At 31.7% G+C, this 24,844-nt stretch overlaps 2 protein-coding genes across 4 annotated transcripts; one reads left to right on the forward strand and one right to left on the reverse strand.

Annotated features, from left to right (window-relative positions):
- The first annotated feature begins 16,080 nt into the window (after window positions 1-16,080).
- LOC137834508 (protein VASCULATURE COMPLEXITY AND CONNECTIVITY-like) lies at window positions 16,081-17,056 on the forward strand. Its single transcript, XM_068642537.1, has 3 exons — window positions 16,081-16,312; window positions 16,389-16,594; window positions 16,730-17,056. The coding sequence occupies exons 1-3, from the start codon at window positions 16,214-16,216 to the stop codon at window positions 16,899-16,901; spliced, it is 477 nt and encodes a 158-aa protein (XP_068498638.1). The 5' UTR covers window positions 16,081-16,213; the 3' UTR covers window positions 16,902-17,056.
- Window positions 17,057-19,320: 2,264 nt separating this feature from the next.
- Window positions 19,321-24,362, reverse strand: LOC137835524 (beta-amylase-like). 3 transcript variants are annotated; one of them, XM_068644062.1, is made up of 9 exons: window positions 24,017-24,362; window positions 23,184-23,395; window positions 22,211-22,279; window positions 21,726-22,124; window positions 21,274-21,438; window positions 20,841-21,104; window positions 20,553-20,762; window positions 19,748-19,987; window positions 19,321-19,662 (listed from the first exon to the last, which is right to left on the reverse strand). In XM_068644062.1, exons 1-9 carry the CDS (start codon window positions 24,030-24,032, stop codon window positions 19,438-19,440), a joined length of 1,800 nt encoding a protein of 599 aa, XP_068500163.1. In that variant the 5' UTR covers window positions 24,033-24,362; the 3' UTR covers window positions 19,321-19,437. The 3 variants fall into 3 exon arrangements, with proteins under 3 accessions (XP_068500163.1, XP_068500164.1, XP_068500165.1); XM_068644063.1 differs by lacking the exon at window positions 24,017-24,362 and adding an exon at window positions 23,595-23,782 and having other exon boundaries at window positions 23,184-23,386; XM_068644064.1 differs by lacking the exon at window positions 24,017-24,362 and adding an exon at window positions 23,595-23,747.
- Window positions 24,363-24,844: the final 482 nt, after the last annotated feature.

Consider the following 24,844-nt stretch of genomic DNA (forward strand, 5'->3'; position numbering starts at 1 on the left):
ATTTTATCAAGCATTTAGCAAGCGCGGTGGCTTTAAATTGAATTGACGGTGCCTTTCTCTATCATTGATCAAACTCCTAATCAGAAGAAGCTGGCTCGTCGATTATTAATTGAACTTGAACGGCACAGTTATTGATTGGTTTTTTTATTCAAATAAATTCCATAATTTTGGTGCCTTAGATCATTGAAATAGAGTATTCAAATTGTTTAAAAAGCTCAGCAAGCAGCACGAGGAGAAATTCGATTTGATTCTTTAAAGCAATTGTGGTAATTCATTGGTTTTGTTGTACGATGCCTTATGCCATTGATTTTGATGTGGTTGGATTCAATGGAATAACTAGAGAATTCAATAGCAGTGCATCAAATTAGCTCATCGTGGAATTGTTTGTGATTCTCTTAATAGTTGGTGCAAAGTGAATTCTATTCGATGCACCTAACTTGAATTGTCGAATTGGCAAAAGATTCTTTTTGTTCAACTGACTGAGATCTTTACTTGAACTGGTGCAGTGGTTCATCTATTTCCGGTGGCTTGATTAGCTGATTATGGATTGAATTCTTTGATGCCTTTTGTGAATTGAATTTGGTGTAATTCAAGAAGGCTAACAGTTTATTCGAAATTTGGAAAGAAATTTCTTAAAAAAAAGGGAAGGATGATATGATCTTAAAATAAAAATAAATGTGTATTTTTTATTTGTTTTCTTTATACTAGTTATTTCTAGTATTAGTTTATTTTATATTTTGTTTGAATATAAGGTTAGAGAAGGGAAGTACTTGTTTCTCTATTTCCTTCCCACCATACTCTCTCTGTAAAAGGGTTTTATGTACTCATTTTAATAATTTTGATTAAATAAAAATGTGAATTCTCATCTAGAATGTCATATCTAAGGTGGTTATGGATTGGATTTTGGGTAATCCAAATCCAAATATTTGGATTAGATTTATGGCAAATGCTTCTTACACCCAATCATCTTTAACCCGCACCCAACATATTTTTTTAATTTCCAAAAATACCCTTTATTTCGAAAATAAAAATCCAGAATTGAAAATAATATATTCCGGAAAAATAAATCCATAAGTGGTTATTGAGTTTTGGAAATAAAAATCCGGAAACAAAAATTAAAATTCTATTTCGGACAAAAAAATCCGAAATTGAAAATAATACATTCCAGAAAAAAAAATCCGGAAAAGAGATTATTGTGTTTCGGAAATGAAAATCCGGAAACAAAAATGAAAAACCCATTCCGGATTAAAAAAATCCATAATATAAAATTTCGTTTCGAAAAAAAATATCCAGAACACATATTTTGGAAAAAAAATTTAAGGACAGTTTCGTCTTTTCCGCTGGAATCGGGTGCAGTGATATGGTGCAGGAAGCAATTGTCCAGATTTATAATCCAAATCCATATTTTTAATAAAAAGAATTTGGATATCCAAATCCACATATTTGGATTGGATTTTAAGTAAAAATCCATATTTTTATAAAAAAAATTGTATTTTAAATAAAAAATCATGTTTTCTTAAAAAAATTAACATAATATTAATATAATAATATGTATCAAAAAGTTAGAATATTATATAAATATTAAGAAAATATAATAAAGTTATAATTTAATAAAACTAAAAAAAAATTAAAGATAACATAATATATACATTTTTAACATTAAAATATACCTACCTATAATACTTTAATTAAACTTTGAAAATATTATATCCATTTATTATGTACAAAATATTGGAACAAATAAAATTATAAAAAAATGTATAAAACTTGATTACATAATAATGTAATGTGTGTGTGAGACAGTAATTAAAATTAAAAAAGTGAATAAGAGGTGGAACCAAGAGGTGGAGGAGAGAGAGGTGGAACTAAGAGAGAGAGAAACTAAAATTTTAAAAAGTGAATAAGAGGTGCAGGAGAGAGAGAGAAAGAGAAAGAATAAAAAGATGATTTGGATAGAATAGAGAATTTGGATTGGAAATCTGGATTTTCTAATTTTGAAGATATTTATAAACAAAATGGATATCGGCTATGAAAATATAATAAAATATGGATCAAACTAAAAATTGGATTTAAATAAATGAATTTTTAATGGATTAGTGCAGTGCAAAAATGGAGGAATTTGATAAAAGTAGATTTTTGCTCAGCCCTAGTCATATCTTCATTTGCTTATTTTAAAATGACGCATCTTAACTTATTTTTTGTATGATATATTGTTGGTTAATTAAAGATGTGGATGTAAAAATATTTCTTTTTTAAGAGTTCTTATCTTTGAATTAGATTACAAGTGACGAGTTATTTATCTTGCAAGATTAAGTGGCACATGATTCTTCTCAATTCATAATATTATCTTAATTTTTCTATTTTTTTAATTATTTAATGAAAATTGTCGAAAATGATCTTCCTAATCCTTGGTTAGACATATCTCACAAAGTTTCGTCAAACAACAAGTCAAGTGGTTCTTGTGGTTTCACTTTGCCACCATTTCCTATCCATTGGTGGAATTTTGTGTTTTGTGCATGTCCTATTCAATGTATTACGTTTCGACCGTTGGCTGTTAACTAACATTTAAGTTAACTGGATTTTGAGGTAACTTATCTTCCATTTATTGTGTTTTTTTCAAATGTTTTTCTTTACCAAATGTTTATTAAGTTAGATTAAAAAAAAAGAAAAAAAAGAGAGAAACCATTCTTATTTATCCATTGTCTGAATTTAGCTAATGTTGGAGTTATCCAAAATGTTTGGACTTGTACGAAAATTTTAATTTATAGGTGTTAAAACAAACCGAATGGACTTGCATGTTGGTACTTGGTAGCATTTTTCTCATGAAACCTGAGTTTCTATTAACTCGTGTTTCTTCAGAATTTGGTTACGTTATCGGTTGATAGGAATGTGCTTTTTGATCTCTTATGCTTTGTTTGGATTAGAGGGTTTGGGGGAGTGGAAAGTTGAGGGTGAGGAGGAGTGGAAGTGTGAAGAAAGTTGAGGTTGTTTGGATTAGGGTATGTTAAAGTAGATGTGTGAGGAAAGTTTATTGAAATTTGTGAGTGATGAGATGATTGTAAGAATATTATAAATTATTTTAAATAGTAAAATTTGTAAGATTACAAATTTACCCTTGTATATAAAAGAAGAATAAATAATGATGAATCATTTTTCATATTTTAGTTAATTAAAATAATTTTAAGTTTCATTTATAAATAAAAAAAATGTAAAATTGAAAGAAATCATGAATTATAATTTTAAATTTAAGTATAATTTGATTATTTAACATTTTATTAAATTTATTTTATTTTTTACTTAAGTGAATTTATTTTCATAATTTTAATATTATATATGAATTTTTAAATTATGTTATATTATATATATAGAAATATATATAAAATTAATTTTAATAATGATTTTCATTATTATGAATAATAAAATGAATATATTTTAAAAAGAAAATAGATATTTAGAATATAACATGAATATTAAGTAGTTGTCAAAATATATAATATAAAGTCATTACATTTGATCCAGAAAGAAATATAAAGACATGTTAATTTGTTTGTAATTTTGAAATTATGTAAAAATGAAGAACATAATAATGTTAATTAGAAAAAGAAAAGACATCCCCAGTAATAAAATTTTAATCATTCTTGTGGAGACCTTCAAACGGTTTTCTAGAAGATATATCTTATTCCGTTGTATGATAATAATTGCATCTTTTTCAATGCACCATTTGAAAAAATTACAGCCGAGAACCATGTCACTTCTAATCTGTTTTGATGAAAACAATAAAATTGAACAATGAATAAGTTTAAAATAACATTCGTAAGTTTGTATCAAACCTAATTGTATAAATTTTACCTTGTAGTTGGGACAACCCCAAAATTTTTTTCCAACATTTTTTTTTCTGTTGTCGCTATTCTCAAAATAGCAAACTGTCCACAATCACAAATAGGAGCAACGAAGGCACTTGTGCTCCCAGTAGCATGGGTAAAAGTACCACGTTTTTGCACGCTACAACCAGTACAACTAGATGACGACGTGTTCTGATACGCAGACATTGAATGACACTTAACCAATGCTGTTGAAGTTCCGTATTAGGGTTTAGGGACACAAATATGATTTATGCATAATATAAATAAAATGGTAAAAAAGTTGCATTCAAAACAATATGATTATGTAAATAAGTAGCATGAAAAGTAGCATAAAACCTTAATATTAAATAACAATAACAATTCATTAATGTTCAAAATGAAAATTAGAAATAAAAATAACAATGACAATAACATAATGATAACACAATCAATGGCCTTGATGACGTCGAATGTCATTCATAGTATCCTCAATTCGGTCCATCCTTTGATCAACCCTGTCAATGTAGGTATTCATGTTTTGTATCTCGGACAAAATTTGGGTTAACAATTCGGTTTGATTGGGGATTGTCGCCTCAGGTTGACCACCTTCAACATCTTGTGCTGGCAATGCATACTGTTCATCATCTTCTTCGTGTGCATGGTGAGGCCTACCAAGTTGCCATACGCCATTGACCTGGAATATAATTAATTTTGTCATACTCTTTTAACCAAAGTAATGATTCCAGCCTAGCATTATTGGTTGCTCATTTGACAAGTCGAAGCCATACACCTGCAAGATCCTCGTGATCAAATTTGCACATGGGAGAGACATCTTGTTATCCCGACATTTGATGATGTGTTGCATTATGTAATGAGGCCAATTAATGCGTACATTATTTTTTATTAACCACAACATCAAAATATCTTCATTCAATAGTTGTGCAAAGTTGCTTCCACGAGGGCACAAGATATGCACCCATGTGTAATGCAACAATCGGTCATTCATTTTCAGACTACCGGCATTTCTGAGATTTTCACCTTCAACATCTTCACGAATCATGGACGATAATGCTAGTGCTCGATCAAAATTCAGTTCCTCAGGGATCGTCCCAGGCGTTAACATAAGACCGTCATACTGGAGATAAGCAATGGTCATCCAATCCATTTCTTTAATGTGTATCATTGTTCCGCAAATCTCAATGGCAAGGTGACCAACAGGTGTGATTTTTACATTTGTATAAAATACTCTTACCAAGTCCTCCTAATACGGAAGATTAATTCCAAGGAAAGGTTGTAAACCTTGCCAATTCAGAGCATTTTGGAATTCAAATCCTGGAGCAGCAAAAAATGGAGTATGCATAACTTTTGGTGGTAATACTAGTCTTGTGTGAAACTTTTTTTCAAACACCACCATTTGACGTTTAGTATTAAAGTATCTTGAATAATCAAGAACTTGTTCAATCCTCGTTGCTTGCTGAGTAGGAGTGACAACATCTTCTGCTGGAGATTTACCCTTATGACTTCTGTTACGTTTCTGGGATGATGATGCCATGTATAATGCAATTACTACAATAAATAACTAAACAGAAGTTAACCTGATATCATAAACATAATGGTAGGTCATTTCAAACCCAATAGTACAAGTTTACAAAGCAAAATATTACATGCCAATAATATTTTTAATATTTTAAATTACATTTACATTTTGTAACAATAAAAAATAAAAATTTGTATAACATTATTAATTTTTTTAATTACATTTCCAATATCTAACAATAAAACTTTCTATAACATTATTAATTTCTAAAAACTTCTGTTAACCGTTATTATCAAATTTGCCATTATGTCAAAATATTAACTATAAATAAATAAATGTATTAACTATGTACACATATTAGTAAAAATTTAATTTATTACGTAACCTTTTTCTGTTTTCTTTTTAAATTACTACCATATTTGATTTAATTTTTAAATAATAATATTAACAATTTATGTAAATTATGAGAAATAAATTATATATATTTTCATAAAATTAAATGAAAAAAATTATAAATATAATATTCAAAATTTGTATTTCCATTCTATAAAAATAATCATTTCAAATAAATAAATATTTTTTTTAATAAAGCATTAAATGTTAAAAAATATAACTATCTACCCATATTATTAGAATATCGAATTTATTATGTAATCTTATTCTGTTCTTTTTAATTACTACAATATTTGTTTAAATTTTTTCATAATAACATTAAGTAACTATCTACACATATTATTAAAAATTCTAACTTATTATGTAATCTTTTTCTGTTTTTTTTTTAATTAATATAATATTTGTTTTAAAAAATAACATTAAAAAAAATTATATTTACATTCTGTAAAAATAATAATTTCTAAAAAATAGTCTATTCTGTAAATTTAAATAAAAAAAATTTATTTATTAACAGCTTCAAAGTTTTTTTAAAAAAATACTATCTATACATTCATAAATTTATTTATTAACATTGTAAAATTTTCAAACAAATCTTCTGTATATTTGGTTTTTCTGTTTTTAAATTACTCCAACAATTTTTATAATTTTTTTTAATAACAATATTTTAAAATAAAAGATTGATCTCTAATTTCAATCTATAAATTCAATTCAATTCATGTCACAAAAATAACATATTCAAATTTCATGAAATTTTTACATTAACAATTAACAATATACAATCTTAGATAATCAATTTTCCTAAACATTCACATCTAAAATTAAAAACTCATTAACAACTACTTTAAAATAATTTAAACAAATTAAATTTAAAATAAAACTAAACATCTAAACACAATTTTAAAAAAATAAACACATACCTCAACAGAGCAGAACAAAACCACAACACAATGCAAGTCTAAGATTGATCAAACTGTGCCTGAAAAAAAAAATCATTGAAAAATTAGTTCAAAAAACATAAAATCATAAATCTGGAAAATTAGAACCATAATCGATTATCACCTCAGTGCAAAATAGGACATAATCGATTATCCAAATCTTTATGGCACATAATCAATTATGCTTCCAGTGCAAAAACGACCATAATCGATTATCTTACAGAAATTTTTTACAATAATCGATTATCAACTATTTTTTTTCCACATAATCGATTATTGCATACGCTCATTTTCAGTGATAATCGACTTGTTCAGGAATCTCATTTGCTGCTGAAAAGCTTGTCTTCACAGATGCTCATGCATGCTTCACCTACAATGCTCACACGTCCAAAAATAAAGTGAGGGCACAAATGATATTTCACTCCATCCTACGTGGCACTCACTCACTCACCCTCTCCTTTCTCTTCACTTCTCAGAAGACCCTCATTTTGGCCAACTTTCTCCTCACCCTCACCCATCAACATATCCAAATAGGGGTGGCACCCAAAATCCGTCTGCGGCTACAGTGCCACCCCCAATCCAAATAGGGGCTTAGGTTCTGAAGGACTCTCATGAAATTCTCCTTCGACATTATTTGATGCTAGAAGCTTATGAATTAAATTATGTGTCTGAAGAGGTCTATAATGATCTGGGAAAAGTTGGTTTAAGCAGTTGTTTGCTTAGAGGCCTTTCAAAGTGGTCTGTTGCTTTTTTTGCATTTGTGGTTCGCCTTGAATGTGCCTTCTTTTGTGTTCATACCAATATTTTTCTATGGTTGTTGTTGTGTATCTAAGGCAAGATTTATCAATTTTGAAAGCACAAAACTTCCCAAAGAAATTTTAAAGCATAATCTGGAAGAAAAAAGAAAATATTTTTTAGATGTATCTCTTCCAGTTGAAAAGAGTGAGATGTCGAGGTTTAGATGTGATGTATGTGACTCTACTTTTCTTTGTGTAATTTATTATCATCACATGACATTTGTAATATTGCCTTCTCATTTTTTCCATTTATCCCTTTCTTTTGTATGAAATGCCAACTGTTCTTACAACCAAATGTTTCAGAATCTTGTTGTCACTCTTGATAAGGTGATTATGCACTATGTTATCTATGTTTGCCACTTTTTATTATGCTAAATTTTTAATGTTAATAAGGACAAAAACAGTAGGTTTTTAAACATGACATGATTATAAAGGAGAAATGAGAAACTCCTTGTTTTTGGCAAGGGCATTACATGACATTTGTAATATTGCATTCTCATTTTTCCTTCAAATACTTTTTCCGTTTATCCCTTTCTTTTGTATGAAATGTCAAGAGTTCTTAGGGCCAAATGCTTCAGAATCTTGTTGTCACTCTTGATAAGGTGATTATACTCTCTATTATTTATGTTTGTCACTTTTCATTATGCTAACTATTTAATGTTAATAAGGACAAAAACACTTGGAATTTAAACATGACATGATTATTAGGGAGAAATGAGAAACTCCATGTTTTTGGCAAGATGACATGACATTTGTAATATTGCATTCTCATTTTTCCTCCAAATACTTTTTCCGTTTTTCCCTTTCTTTAGTATGAAAAGTCGCAAATTCTTACAGTCAAATGCTTTCGAATCTTTTTGTCAATCTTGATAAGGTGATTATGCACTATGTTTGCCACTTTTCATTATGCTAACTTTTTAATGTTAATAAGAACAAAAACATTTGACATTTAAACATTGCATGATAATAGAGAGAAATAAGAAACTCCATGTTTTTGGCAAATGCATGACATGACATTTGTAATATTATATTCTCATTTTTCCATCAAATACTTTTTTCATTTATCACTTTATTTTGTGCGAAATGCCGAGAGTTCTTATAGTCAAATGTTTCAGAATCTTGTTGTGACTCTTGATAAGGTGATTATGCACTCGGCTATTTATGTTTGCCACTTTTCATTATGCTAACTTTTTAATGTTAATAAGGAAAAAAATACTTAGCATTTAAACATGACATAATTATAAGAGAGAAACGAGAAACTCCATGTTTTTTGTAAGATGACATAACATTTGTGATATTGCATTCTCATTTTTCCTTTAAATACTTTTTTATTTATCCCTTTCTTTTGTATGAAATGCTGAGGGTTCTTACAGTCAAATGCTTCAAAATCTTGTTTTGACTCTTGATAAGGTGATTATGCACTCTGCTATCTATGTTTGCCACTTTTCTTTATGCTAACTTTTTAATGTTAATAAGGAAAAACACAATTGGTTTTTAAACATGACATGATTATAAAGGAGAAATGAGAAACTCTTTTTTTTTGGCAAGGGCATTACATGACATTTGTAATATTGCATTCTCATTTTTCCTTCAAATACATTTTCCATTTATCCCTTTTTTTTGTATGAAATGCTGAGGGTTCTTACAACCAAATGCTTCAGAATCTTGTTGTCACTCTTTATAAGGTGATTATACACTCTGCTATTTATGTTTTCCACTTTTCATTATGTTAACTTTTTAATGTTAATAAGGAAAAAACATTTGACATTTAAACATGACATGATTATAAGAGAGAAATGAGAAACTCCATGTTTTTGGCAAGGGCATCACTTGACATTTTTAATATTGCATTATTATTTTTCCTCTAAATACTTTTTCCATTTATCCCTTTCATTTGTATGAAATGTCGAGGGTTCTTATAGCCAAATGCTTCAGAATCTTGTTGTCACTCTTGATAAGGTGATTATGCATTCTATTATCTATGTTTGTCAATTTTCATTATGCTAACCTTTTAATGTTAATTAGAACAAAAACATGACATGATTATAAGGGAGAAATGAGAAACTCCATATTTTTGGCAAGGGTTTGTTAACAATCATTGACCAAGCTAATATTAGAAGTTGTGCATGGTAAGACAATTTCTAGAAGGTCAACAATAGTATATCCCATGTTCCCTTACAAAAGAGACTGAAAGAATTTTTTCACTAGCTGAACAATTAACTCATTTGCTTCAGTTAATCGGTATTACCTTCCTTCACTCCTACTCTATTAACTTCTTTGCTTCAATTGGGCTTTGCTTCCTTCCTTCGTTCTTTGCTCACTACCCTCGACTCTTGGCCGGGAGCACACTTGCAAACGGTGCTCAAACGCTGATAAATGCGTAATAATGATGTCCATTTTCTTTGGTTGTTGTGCCTATGTATACTATTTATACGGCTGTGATGAGTCCTGTTACTGTTGGACTACAATTAGTATATGGTTCATGATTAAGGGCGTATTACGTAGTTATTCACATGACTTAACCTCGTTAATCATCCTTTAATCTTATTGCATTTCAAGCATGTTGGTCGGTCGATACCGGGTACCGAGACATCTCGGAACTATCCGCTCTCGACCGGTATAGTTGCCCCTAGGCTCGAGACATGTCCTTTCTCGAATAATCTCAACGTGTTAGTTATGTTTCTCGAGGTAGGATGTGACTAGACGTGTTGCAGTGTCGGCGTTCAAGGGACACACCTCATGATTACTTAGGGTTTTATAGACGAGAAACCGTACGTTCGAGATGAGGATCATTAGATGCAAAACAAGGCGACATTTGGTGTGCTCACTACTTGGATCCTTATAAATAATAGTCCCCCTCACTTCATTTTTCATTTCTTCTTCTCCGACTTCCGAATTCTTCATTGTGGCGAGGTGTTTTCCATTTTCTTTGAGAGGTTAGCGATTTTTTCTTTTAGCTCTTTCGAGTGTTCATCTTCTTCTACTACTTCTGGTTCTTCCTCTTCTCAAATCTTGTCGGTCAGTGTGTGTCACTGGGTGTTGACTCGGTTCGAGTTGACAACCCGGCAGGGGCTGTCGATCGTTAGGTGATGTGGTCGGTTTGTGGCGAACTCCGTTCCAAACTTGGACATCAACGTTAGTAGTGATAGAGTTAGGTGAGAGCCTGATGAACCAAGTGAGGGCTCATCCCTTTAAAGATATGGGGAAGACTCGACATAACATCAAGTTGTCATAAGTGTAAAGTCACATATGAGTGGTGTAGACATCAATGTGCTCGTCTGGATCGGTAGTTCTGTCGTATCGATCGATGTTCAACCCCTTCCATGCGAGAGGTAGTTGTGCCCCTTAGAAGGGGTGCCTCCTGGCGATATCTAGGGTTTTGATTATGTAGAACAACCGGTTGAGTCATGATTCCTCAACCATTTCCTAAGGATGCGTCGTGGTGGACGGGTTGATGGCCTGAACCAAAGGCTTCTTATGGTAATGGCTGGCTTGGGACACTTCGGGCAGTTGTGGTTGCTTGGGCAACAACTTTCCCTCGGACAACTGCCACTTCATGCCCTTATTCTCCTTTTGAAGAGCTCAAATTTCCTCCTCATTCTTCTATTTCATCTCTACCATCTCCCTTTAGAGGGACATGAGTGAGGCCATCTGTTTGGCCTCAGACATTTACTCATTCCCCATGTTCCTAGTTAATACCATATGTTGGTCTTTTGTCTTTTCTCTCAGGTCCATGATGGATGTCAATTGTTCTCGTACAAAAGGGACTGAGAAAATCATCCACCCACTGAACAATTAACTCCTTTGCTTCAGTCAGTCGGTGTTACCTTTCTTCACTCCTCCTTTTCAATCTTCCATGCACCATCACTCAAAACATACTCTCATTTTGGAGGATGAACTAAAGGGACACCCTTTTACCAATGAAATCATGGAAGCACAACTTTTTCCTAATTGAAAGGGGCTAAACCTAGATCGGTATGATGGCACTACAAATCCGGATGAGCATGTGGACGTATATAAAACAAAAATAAGCCTTTATACGTTAGACAACTTGGTGTTGTGCCGAGTATTCCCTACCTCACTAAAGGGAGGGGCACTTATTTCGTTCACAAGGCTTCCCCCTGACTCGGTTGATTGCTTTAGAACACTTTTGTCTAAGTTCGGTACTTAGCTTGCGACTAGTCGACCACACCATCTTACATCCATTGCATTTTTCAACATACGATAAGAAAAGGTGAGTCACTTTGAGCCTTCATGGAGAGGTTCACTAAGCTATCTTTAAATATCCAAAATCTTAGTTCGGAAGTGGCCATGCATCACTTGGTGATTGCACTATGGTCAGGACCGTTCATTGACAATCTATGCAAGAAGCCAACAACTAACTTAGATGAATTGAGACAGCGAACGAAAAAGTTCGTGCAACTTGAAGAATTACGTGATTATCGAAATCAGGTCCGATTAGAAAATGGTGGAGATAAAGGAAAAGAGAAAGATTGGGGTGACCAACACGTGCCCGAAAGAGGACATAAATATAGGGAAAATCGAGGACCTCAACTGATGTGAGTTGATTTTAGGATTGCACATTTTATGGTGGTTTCACTTTTGTTTAAGCTTTTTTTGAGATTAACAATTTAAGGTGAGAATCCAAAATAGATTCCCACTGGACACGGACTTAACCAAGTGGTTAAGTAAATGTGATGGTTCACATCTAGAGGGCAAAGAGAAAAACAAAATATGGTGATTATGATGATGAAGGTAAATTGCGGAAATGGAAGGAACATAAGATGAAGAAAGACAAGTGATAACCAAGAATTAAAAGACAAACATGATATCATAAAGAGGAATGAAATGGATGGCACAAAAGGAAGATAAAAAGAGGAAGGGATGAAGAAAGCTTATGGAAGAAGATAAGATGTCACGCCACTTGGAAAAAGAGGCACTCCAAGATGAGTGGTGAAAGAGCCGCCACTTGAAGTGTTCACACACTCAAGATAAGACCCACTATGAGAACTCTCAAGTCTCACAAAACACTCTTGCAGAGTTTCTTTAATATATTTAAATTCAATATGTGACATACATGAGGCAAGACACTCTATTTATAGGAGAGTCTCTTGGAGAACAAGATAGAGAGGTAGGGGTGTCATTTGTGAGAAGCCTTCTAGAAGGTAGGTCAAAGAAACTCTAAACCTAGAAACACTTGTCATGAAAGGTGGGTTTGGCACAAACCCAAATTACTAAGCACACTCTACTCAAATTACTAAGCACACTCTATTCTAGTTTATTCTTCTATTTGGAACCCCCAAAGTGAGCTCAATTTATTTACAAACATTTTTGTCTTGTAAGAAGACCAAAAGAAAGAACATCTGATACTCTGGTCTAGACACCATTCTTCTTCTGCCGAGGTCCTTCCGATATTTGGTGGGACCTTGTTTTGTAAGCTGAGATGACAGATCAAAGTGTGAAATACCTCTTGTGTCCTTGGTCATCTGCTTGACTAATTGGGTTGTATCATTGACTCCACAGCTATACCCCTTTGAATGTTGAGAGGAGGAAATTATGGATGAAGCATTGAATACTGACCTCATCCCATGCTCCAAAAGCTACATAGTCCAAAGGACGCCGATACATCAAGGCAATGTTGATATCATTGGAACTTCGGGGATCGAGAAGTGTCAAGAATTGAATGACAAAATAAAATAACTCATTTAGGCCAGACATTTACGTAAGTTTGTCCAAACTGCTAACAGAAGTTCCAACATGATTAGAGAAAGAAATATCTCCGAAAGAATAAATAGAGGAAATATTACCCCGTGTCATCATGACGACGATCGAAGCTACAAAGGAGTTAAATCCCAAAACAGACCGAGCCTTCACTTAAAAGTGGAAGAAAAGTGATCAACACAATTGCTAATCGATATGCATGCGGAAGATGTTCGAGCTCTATTAAAAAGAAACATCTTTAAACTTTTAAACTTTTCTTTTTCTAAGTAGTCTTGCCACTAACTACTCCCCAGTCATTTTCTACCAAATTTTATTTTCATAGCAGCTTCAAAATAAACAAATTATACAATTATAAAATAATTTTAATTTTAAACCTAAACCTCAAACTTTAGTTCATTTTTAAAGTAACTTTTAAAATCTGAAAGGCAAGCCAAACCCTATTCAAGGAAATATTACAGAATTTGCGTGAAGAATATAATATAATAATTCCATAGAATTTGCGTTTCATGTTAGGTTTTTAAATTTTATGTTGTGACAGATTCTTAAAACAGGGCTCATTGAACGTTAAATGTTGTGCATATAATAGTATTAATCACTTTTGCTTATTCCAATCACTGCCTTTAATCAGCTTTTATGTGATGAAAAGTACGTTAGCTTAATTAATAAGAAAAGGTCCCAAGTGCCATTATTCATAAACCATGGTTGTCTGATTGAGACCATACTTTTTGTCACACATATGCATCCATCTCACTTTCCAATTTTAATTTTATACATTTATATCATTTATCACCATAAAGTGTACACGAGTTTTGGAAAAATAAAAGGAATAGTATGTCACCACTTATTTAAAGAATTTTAAAATAAGGTTATAATTATTTTAAGATTAGAATAAAATATTGTTTTTGGTGAGAGTATGAGTATCATTTACAACATTAGTGACACCACACTAAATATTCTTGGCTTTAGCGTTGATGCCATGGCTCATGTGCTCATACATGGCTTAGAATACCAAATCATGTGATTGTTTGATACCATATTGGTTACTTGATTGAAAGGAAAGCAGAAAAAAAAAAGGAAGAAAGAAAATTCGATATTATGTATAAATAAAAATAACTAGAAAATAAAAATTAAAAATTAAAAAATAAATTATCAATGATTAGTCGATTTATCTTATTCTTTACTTATTTTTATTTAATTTAAACAACCTTTTTTTTCTCCACTCTTCCATTCTCAATCCCTATCCAATCAAAATATTACATTACAAAAAAAATTATTTTTAACATGATTATATTTGGCGTTACCGGCGGTTTTAACCCCCGTTAAGTGTGTTATCCGCAATTTGCTTTTCCGCTGATAGAGCCAACGTCGCTAAGTGATTACCAGTGGAGCGAAGAATCATGAATTAGTGAGAGGAAGTTACAAACATAACACCAACCACATCCACAACTAAAATAGCGTAGCACGAATTTATATGAGAAGAATGACAAGAATTCTAAACTAAGTTCGAATTTGCTGTTGGAGATGAGAGATTAAAGAAGCGTTTAGGGTTAGAGAAGAGTGTAAATGGAGAAGTGTCTAAGGTTAGAAAAAAAAAGACTTACCATTTCACTTAAAATTAAAACTAAAAAATATCTCAACATCACTTTTATGTTTTCTAGTTTTTAATAGTCTTAGGTTTAAAAAAGGAGAAGTTAAGAAAAAAAAAATTATTGACTTTATTAGAGGTTTGGAAAACCTCTAGTAAATATGTGTCTTACTAGGTGTGTAGAAAACTTCTGCGTAACCTCCGTTAAAAAACCTTTACTAAATTTAATTTTTTTTTCAGTGTTAAGGGTGTATATAAAATTTTTTAGGCCTTAAAATTTATATTTAAAGTTAATTTAATGCAACTTATCAATATTTTATTTTGGTATTTTAACTGTTATTTTGATTAATTTTCCAATTAAATATTTCTAATATTTTTTACCAACAAGGAAAATAAGAAATCAATTCAATTACTTTTTTTAACATAGTTAAGTAATAGTATTAAATAAAATTTGAATAATTTTAATTTTATAAAGGTTACTTTATACAACAATAGTAATTACAAATATTGTCATCAACATTTTAGAAACAATGAAATTATTTTAAAAATGAATATAATTCTTTTTCTGTATTTTATTATTTTTAGTGGAGTTGTGAATTTTCTTTTGATTGTTACAATAACTATATTTATTTAAAAAATAAATAAAGATCTCTAATAATATGATATTTATTAGAACTTAAAAGTATTTTAATGCAAAAAATAATTTAAATTAATATAGTTTGCAGTTTATATCAAATTAAAATCAAACCATAACCGGGTTTGATTTTTACGTTTTGTTTAAAGATTTTTTTAACCCTTCTCATTTATAACTTATTATCGTAAATATCAGAGATGATTGTATTTACAAATAAATGACTTTATTAATTTACAAGAAAAATTAATTATGAGCACATTTAATCATATTTCTTTTATTATAAAAATCAAAGGTGATTTGTTAATTATTTTAATAAGACTCAATCATGAATATTATATTAAAATTTACATTAAACTTCAAGACACAATTTATATCTTCATTACATAGAATTGTTTTTGTTATTAAGACCTGTGATTTGAAATCCTAAAATTTGGTTCCTGTTCATATAATAAAGAAATGTTACCTATTTCAGAATCATTTGAACCACTATATGAGCTGGTTTATGCCCTGCTTTCCTTGCACCCTATCAAAGGAATCCATTATCAAAGAGAAAAAAAAAATAAAAAAGAGACAAAAGCAAACCAAAGTTTAGATTGTCCAGTTTGTATAAAAGGGTTTTTCCCACTTATCCCACCTTCTACCAATCCAATTCTATTCTATATATACTTTATGTACCATTTTCATATGTATTAGTGTTTACCCCTCACATCATTTTCTCCACTCTTGCCAACAATCAAACTACAAACAAACACTTTCAATTCTCCCAAAAATGAATAGAGGAGCAGGAATTTTTGTGTGTCTCTTACTTGTGGTCATGGATATCACAGCTGGGATTCTAGGCATTGAAGCTGAAATTGCACAAAACAAGGTATGCTTCATGCTAGCTAATTATCTTTAGTACATTCAAGATTTTTTTTTCTTTTGGAAATTAACTAATTAAACAGGTTAAGCACTTGAGATTGTGGATATTTGAGTGTAAAGATCCAAGCCATAAGGCTTTCATGCTGGGATTGGCTGCAGCAGTGCTTTTGGCATTAGCTCATGTTATAGTGAATTTGGTTGGTGGCTTCAGTTGCCTTTGTGCTCAACAAGGGACTGATAAGGTTTCTCCCAACAGACAACTCTCAATGGCTTCTCTCATTTTAACATGGTAATGCCTCACTGCCTCCACTACTGTTTTGGAGAAATGTTAAATGTATAATAATGAATTGTAGAATTAAGAGAGAAAGAAAGAGATTTGAGATGTGATGGAAAAATGAATGCAAAATTTTGTGTGGTTGATCAGGATTGCTTTGGCTGTTGGATTGAGCATGCTGGTGATAGGGACTTCATCAAACAACAAGTCAAGTGGTTCTTGTGGTTTCACTCACCATCACTTCCTATCCATTGGTGGAGTTTTGTGTTTTCTGCATGCTCTACTCAGTGTTGTGTATTACGTTTCTTCCACTGCCTCTTAAGATAACTGAACTTTGAGGCCACTTCTGCTCCCTGTATTGTGCCTTTTTCTAATGTTTTGCTTTACCAAATGTGTACTAAGTTAGATTGGAAAATACAGCCATTGATCTTATTAATTATAGTTAAACTTAGTTTGAAAACAACAAGTAAGCATTATTATTTAAGAGCTTATTTTTGGTTCTCAGTTATTCATCCGATTACAGTTAAATTAATAACAGCAATCCGGCATGCTAGGATGGAGAAACAGTGACAAAATTAGACCAAATAAGGAGGAGCTTTGTTCCTTCACCACATTGTTTGCTACTAAAACCACATAATATAATGCAAGAAGTGAGGAAGATCATCTCAATGAAACGCCATCATTGTTTTCCAAATGTTTCCTTTATATCAAATTAAAATTAAAATAAGCTAGTGCACTATTGGCCTTATAAAAACATACCAAAGAAAAAAGAAACATGTAGGAGATGGAAACAACCTAGTACAAGATAAAATAACAGAATGCAAACAGAGAAAGAAATGAACAATGAAATAGTGATAAGAAAAAATGGTCGTTTAGCACAGTCTGAAAATCGTGTAAATACAAAAAAAAAAAATGTAAATTTATTCCGTGAGGTGATAATGAGAATTTGTATAAGAATAAGAAGAAACATGTAGAAGTATGAAAAATGTTTTGTTTTTTGTTTTGTTCTACCTAAAAAATTCTTCAATAATCTTCTTTCTGTTTTTCTTTTCTATGATCCAAGATTCTAACGTTCTTTTCTTGCACTCGTCGTCGTGTGTGATTTATCTTTTTCGTATCGGGGCTTCAAGCATAATTAACTATAACTACATTTCAACATCTTCCTTCCCCTTTGATCCTTAGTTTCATGTTGTTTCAATCTTCATTTATACTTATCCATTCTCTTTTAAGTTTACTCGTAGCTTGGATACATAAGCATAACAAATTAATAAATAAATCAAGATCAATAACTAAATAATTAAAATATAATAATGTTTTATGTATTTTTTCTATTAGTATTTTTCTTTAAGATAATTATTGTAGAAGTTAATGTAATTGAATGATAGTAAAAAGAAGTATTTTTTCATAAAAATAATGTTAAAAAGAATTAATGACATATATAAACATAAATAACACTAACTATATGCTTTTGAGGTGTTATTCTTGGCTTCCTTCCTCTCTCCACACGTATAGTTACGGTTACAACACTCCCTAAGATCTCATGCTGGAAATTATACTTTTTTAGAATTGAAACCTCGACTCCATTCCATACACTACGTTTTCGTTTACCAATGGAGACTACCTTAATTCTTACGTACTGTTAGTATAATTCTTACGTAATGTATGTTGACAATTATCATAACAAAATTTAAAGATTTTATTAATGATGTTAATTTATTTGTACAATTTGAATTTATATTGTAAATTTCTATTTTATATCAAAGTTATTGTTTTAATTAAATGACACAAATATTTTAGTTTAAAAAATATATATAATAGATATTGATTCTTTACAATATTTTGAAGTTATTTGTGTTTATTTTAAGGTATTTTGAAAACAAAAACTACATACAAACGTGAAGGTGAGGTTAGAAGAAATTGATTTGTTAGCAGGTTAGCAGTGGCCATAGATACTTGTAAGATGCTTCCCTGCTAAGTATATACCAGCCCAACTGGAGAGACTAGACAACATGCATGAGACTATTTCTACAGAGATTCAGACCTCGTTTTTATAGTAAACTCGTTCATAATAGCATCACTGGTGGTCTTTTTCTGCATAATTTGTTGATTTTGATGTCTAAAGTGCTGGTGAATTGTAGCCTTATACACTGCCAGGGGAGCCAAAGTTTTTTTGTTTTTTTTTGCTTTTTAGTGCTTGCTTAGTGTGCTGTTTGGTTGGTTATGTTGTTGGAGTGTTTGTAGGTTTATGCAGTAAAGGGGAGCCAAACTTATGCTTACCTTCTTAAGGTCTTTTCGGTAATGAAGCTAATGTTGGAGTGTTTGTAGGTTTAGTGCTCATTCCATCAAGCATCCTATGCTGTTTTTGGCTGGTATCCTGCATATTCTTCCGAAGCACCTCAGATTTTTTGTTGGTCTTCATGTAGACGAGGGGTGGGAAACTATAATCATTGTAAATGAGGCTTGTTTTTGCTGGATGCTTTGCTTTTATATGCTGCATAATTATGCAGTAAAATTAGGATTCATAAGCTAAAGCTTTGTTATATGTTCAAGATTGTTATTTTTCTGATTTTAGTAGTAAGATAGTTAGGAATTTGTATAAGGGTTGGTCCTCTTAATTAATTTATTATTTGTTGATAAAAATAAAAAATAAACTTGTTCATGTTAAATAATTCAGATCCGAATTCTCTAACTTTCAAGGCCAAAGTAAGAGATTAACTTTGAAGCAATCAGGACATTATTAATTTTGACAAGTGTAATGATTATTTCTTATTATGGGAGCTTTACTTCTCCCACACGGCCACTGTTTCCAAAGACAAAAGGAACAAGGTTAGACTGCTCCTTTCATCCTTCTTTTTCATTCACTTTCCAGTTTTTACTTTTATCCTGAGTATGCGTAAAACAGTAATAACTATGTAATAAAAAAAACCAGTAAGCACTCTCTGGATCACGTCCGTTTCCTTTAAAAATGCATAAGGCTGCAATGGTGTGGTTACTTCCAGAAGAGTCTCCAGTGGAATCCTTGGCTCTGATCGCTTCATCGGTTCTGTGAAATGATAGTACCTCTCCGGGTCCGGGCAGTGATCCTGTAAATTTTTTACATTAAGGGAGAGCCCTTTGATTATATACTTCAAATGACTATCATTCATTAAATGCAGTGATGCTGCTTACCAGGTTTACATGCATCTTTCTCACGAAGGCTGTGAATATTTCAAAGTTCTTTTGCTTCATTAAGTCGTCTGATAAACGAAGGTATGTCACGCCATACATTTTTAGTCTTGGACGTCCCAATTTGGAAATACCGTTCGGTCTAGCATTTTGAAGGATTTGGTCGTAAGCTTCACGGTCATATCTTGCAAGTGCATTTTCCCCTGCAACTTTAAGGTTCTCCTTCCATCCACAACTAAGAACCTGGGAGAATGAATGCGCTGAATAAAACTATGCACGAAAAGAATGTAACACTAACTGGAACAATCAGACACATTATAATGTGGACAACTTATTTCTATTGGCCTGAACAACTATTTCGATGGCTTCCTCTTGGGTCTCGTTAAATTTTCCTGCAATTCCAGGATTCACTCCAAGTATGATAACCCTGTTGAGGGGGATTTTTTTTCCTCCCATAAGGTTTCATCACCACTTCCGTTATTTATATTCTAATAATTTATGGACGTTAAGAATCAGAACTATACAGTGACAGAGGTAACCTTACTTTTGTGTTCAATGACAACCATCAAAATAATTTACCTTTCTAAATAATAATTATTAACATCATTATTCAAAATCGTATATCACTATGTCAACCTAATATCTTCGAAAGCTTATTACTTATCAAGCTTGATGAAAATTCAAAAAACGTCCAAATTAGTTACTGTTAATTACAAATAGTAAGCAACTGGTATATTTGATGGATTTTCGTCAAGTCATGATTTTGTGGAGAACGAATAAGACTGGGATTGAAGTTGAAATAAATTACCTGCCGGACAAGTTCCTCGGCTCCACTTTGGGCCTCAACTGGTTGCTCATAATTTCTCATCTCAAGACATGTAAAATTCAAAATAGCATTGTGTCGGGAAAGCATCCTTGCTATGGGTCTGTATCCATCCCTATGATGTAAGTTGTAATATCCTGCAGTCAGCTCAGCAGCATGGCTTTCTGTTTTATACCACCAGTGGATTCCAGCTACCTGTTTCATAAGAAAATGTCAGGTAATTCCTGCAAAAAACGAACTTGCTAAATTATTATATTCATTTAGAGAAGTTACTTTTGCTGCTAATTTCACTTTGCAACCAAGGAATACATTGTTGGCTTCATCCAATATATCATCACCATGGGTCAACAATTTGTTGGAATACCATGTCAGAAAAAAATTGCCTTTCTCGGTTTGGTAAGTCCCCCCTGGTTTGAAAAACTCTGTAGATTCTGGTTTATCGTTAGATTTCCCAGCATTATCTGGCAGCTTCCACTCAGGATGGCCTTCCTTTGCTGCAGCCTTTTTAAAATCAGCTTTAAGATAATTGTCATAGCACTGCAAGATTTTAAACATATTCAAATAAAATTAAACGGGATGAGGATGACTTGTTATTATTGATGTTAGACGTGAATATATACTAGGAAGTTATTGACATTACAAATAATGTAACTAATGTATTTTAGAACTACACACAAATGGTTTCATCATAAAACTCCAAACTCACCTGAAATTCTCCAATACCAGGAAATACCCACCCCAGATTTTGTGAGTAAGAGGGATATCTGAGTTCTCCTGCAGGGCCAAGTCCTACTTCAATGTCTATAATGAGCTGAGATTCAAGAAAATCTTGCATATTATCTCTGAAGCTCCTCATGTAGTCTGTATACAGCTGTATGAAAACAAGAAATAATCAATTTAACATTAAGAAGCAAGATATTACCAATTGGATAAAAAAAATCCACAATTCCTTTTGGCTTTATTCTGTGTTACGCTTTTTTAATTATGATAAAGTACCAAATTTGGACTTGGTAGACCCAAAAGGACTAAATGGTCGTACATGCGATAAGTTATATAGGAATAGTGACAAGGCTTGCAAAAGGAAAAATTAGATGTTTAACGTGGAAGAGTTTCTGAACAACAAGAATACATGAAATAAAAATATACAAGAAAGTTGACCTCAATTGGACTTCGTCCATGAAACAAAGGTTGCTTGTCCACGCCGAGAGATAAACATTCCGTATTCCTGATACCTTTGTAGTTGGTGTAAAAGATATCAGGATTTGTTTTTCCAACTTTAAGGACCCATTTAGGTAGTGAGATGGAAACAGAATCTCCTACGTTCCCCCCACATTGGTGAAATGACATTATAACTTGTAGCTTCAATTTGCAATTTTGAACCAATTGAAACAAGGTCCTATAAGCGGACCAATCATATTGCATAGGTCCCTTGGATTCTACTATACCCCACCAGACATCAACCATAACCCCATCAACACCTGCTGCGTGTAGGGACATGAGTTGGTTCTGTAGTCTCACTGTGTCTTTTAAGACATTTTCGTTTGTAACAACTCCCAACTGAAAGCAACGACCATCACATTTTTTAGAATGGATTGCTAAGTGGAAGAGGGTTTAGAAAAGAAATTTAGCTTTTTATCACTTACTGGAAGCATCACATATACTGGTACATAATTTGCAAGCATTGGATCTTCGGAAATGGTATGAATTTCTACCTGCAATTTATGAGCAGAGTTTATAAGTTAGTATGATATTCTGATGAAATTGGATTACAGGTTTTCATCATTGATATGTCAGCTATCTATGGTTACAGTATAAATTCAATAATATTATTAAACATATTTTCTAACAAAAGTCTTAAAAAAATTATTTGCATATGTATTCAAAATTTAAATATAATAATATTTAATAATATTCACTAACATATATATTTATAAAATTTAAAAATTATTAAAAAATATATTAAAAGTATTTATCTACATTATAAAATATGTAGATTATAAAATTACAAATAAGGATTAATAATATTGATCAATAAAAGACACATATTTTCATCAAGATTCACAAGAAAGTAGCCTGTTTTTTTGGCTGGGAATATCTGGACGGAAAACTAACATTGTCTGGGATTATTTAATATCATTTTAAACTTTTGGTTGTGTTAGGTAAAACATATAGTACCACACAATAAATTAGTGATTAACTTCCTTTTTATTCCCATTTTATTATTATAATAACATTGTCGACATATTCTCCTGTTGATTGAGAGGTTGTGCTTTCAGGGTTGCTGATAGCAAGAGATTCGTGGCCAACGTCTGATAGTGGGGACCACTGAAATAGTTTTCACTCAGTTACGATACAAAATACAAAGCAAGAGGGGCATTATTGTGAATCCAATTAATCCGTGTTATATGAAAATTTGTTTGGTCACAAGAAAATGCAAAAAGATAATGAAATTATTGTAATATTGAACAATGTATAGAGGCAAAAAAAGAAAATGAATGAAGAAAAAGAAAGAACACGTGAAAGGATGATGAACCGTTAAAAAGCTTCAACAGGCAAGGCAATGGAAGTTATAACTATGGAGAGTTGGTAGGGATGAGAATTGGAAGAAATAGTTACCTTGGATTTAGGAGCTGAAGCATTCAACGGCAGTACAAGACGTGGTTGTTTCTTGACGTGGTCACCATCCATTTTGAAGCCACACATGGCCCTTTGCTTCCTTGCTCTCTTCACACGTATAGCTTCACCTGACATTCTTTCGTGCTGGAAATTATACCTTTCTTGAAACTGAATCGTCATTCTTGTCGCCATGTTACGCTGTGCTGCACACACTACGTCTTCCATTTGTTAATGCAGAACAACTCATAGAAAGAGAAGAAATTTGGGGAAATCTCAGTATTGAAGAATTAAATTAACAAAAATCCTAATCAGATGAATCAGCATCCCTTAATAATAGGCATATTTTTGACTAAGTGGTAACAAACCACTAAAACAATAATAAAACTAATATCTAGAATAATAAAACTTAACCGATTTGTGGCTCTCTGCTTCTCGAGATTATCACTTCTTGTTCTTGATACTGATTGCATGAACCATGCAATCAAATAGTGGATGCAGTTTATATATAAACCAATCTGATGAGGGAAGTGGTGGATCCTGCGTCCTTCTTAGACCGATGATGAAGAATAGAGAACGCTTATGGACCGTCTGTCAATTTTCTCATTATCCTTCGTCTCTTTCTTAATTGGGCTTTCTAACAGATCATCTTTCTACTTCTAATTCTAATTGGGCTCCTCAATCTAAGCCTCATTAATTACTAATTTCTCATATTTTAAATACCAATATAGATAAAAAATAATAATATAACGATTATTAGCAGGTAATGCAACACTAATTTATACCATTAAAACATTATATATTTTCTAAAACATAACAAAATTTAAAAATATTACAGATTTTTTTCTCCATTTCATCTTGTTTTGGTCTGGTTCTGGGATTGGGCCTCCTAAGCCGTCGTCACCACCACACTGCAAATGAATGTTCTGATGGGTAATGCATTCTTCACCAACCACATTCCCAAATCCCAATTCAATTCACGAACCCCTCCTCCTCCTTTCGATACCAACCCATATTCACCACCACCCCTGGGAGGAAACTGGCCCTCAAAATCCTCCAAGTGTGGCGGCGCCACCTGTTAATACCCCACATCAGGGTCGGGTTGGTGAACCCAGATCCTGTGCATGCTACAGTGTAGCTATCTATCTGCATTTTGCAATTGGCAACTGGATTCTTTACTTTGTTCTTCTTCATTTTGTTATTTTTCAATTAATGGGTATTGGGATAGTTTGAGAGTAGGAGAACATTTTTGTACATTTTTTTTTATCAAAATAAACTAAATAAGAAAATCTAATAGACTATCCACATTTTATTTCCCTGTGAAAAGTTTTGAATTCAATTATCTAGTCGAATTTTCTACTATAAATAGTAATTCTCAGTGAAAAAAAATAAGTCAAAACTCAACTCTTTTAGAGACCATTCTTTTGATATTTTTTTTAATTTTTTTTAAAAAGGAAAAGAAGATTTTAAAAATAAAAAAATTAATTTAATTTTAGACTTGTGAAAAATAAAATAAATATTATTTTAAATTGTGTAAATAAATGTAACATATAAATTATTATTAATTTTATAATTTCTCCAATTATTTATGGTAAACAATTTTTTTAATGTTAAAAATATTTTGAAAAAGATTTTAAATATTTTTAATTATATAGAAACTAAGA

Source organism: Phaseolus vulgaris, chromosome 5, assembly GCF_000499845.2.
Source record: "Phaseolus vulgaris cultivar G19833 chromosome 5, P. vulgaris v2.0, whole genome shotgun sequence".
In the NCBI taxonomy this organism is placed as follows: domain Eukaryota; kingdom Viridiplantae; phylum Streptophyta; class Magnoliopsida; order Fabales; family Fabaceae; genus Phaseolus; species Phaseolus vulgaris.

Excerpts from the sequence above, each read along its gene's own strand:
- LOC137834508 (XM_068642537.1), top strand. The coding sequence starts at position 16,214 with ATGAATAGAGGAGCAGGAATTTTTGTGTGTCTCTTACTTGTGGTCATG. Across the intron at positions 16,313-16,388 it reads CTGAAATTGCACAAAACAAG|GTTAAGCACTTGAGATTGTG; the intron begins GTATGCTTCATG and ends CTAATTAAACAG. Across the intron at positions 16,595-16,729 it reads GCTTCTCTCATTTTAACATG|GATTGCTTTGGCTGTTGGAT; the intron begins GTAATGCCTCAC and ends GTGGTTGATCAG.
- LOC137835524 (XM_068644062.1), bottom strand. Across the intron at positions 22,125-22,210 it reads CAGTATATGTGATGCTTCCA|TTGGGAGTTGTTACAAACGA; the intron begins GTAAGTGATAAA and ends CGTTGCTTTCAG. Across the intron at positions 21,439-21,725 it reads ATGGACGAAGTCCAATTGAG|CTGTATACAGACTACATGAG; the intron begins GTCAACTTTCTT and ends GTTTTCATACAG.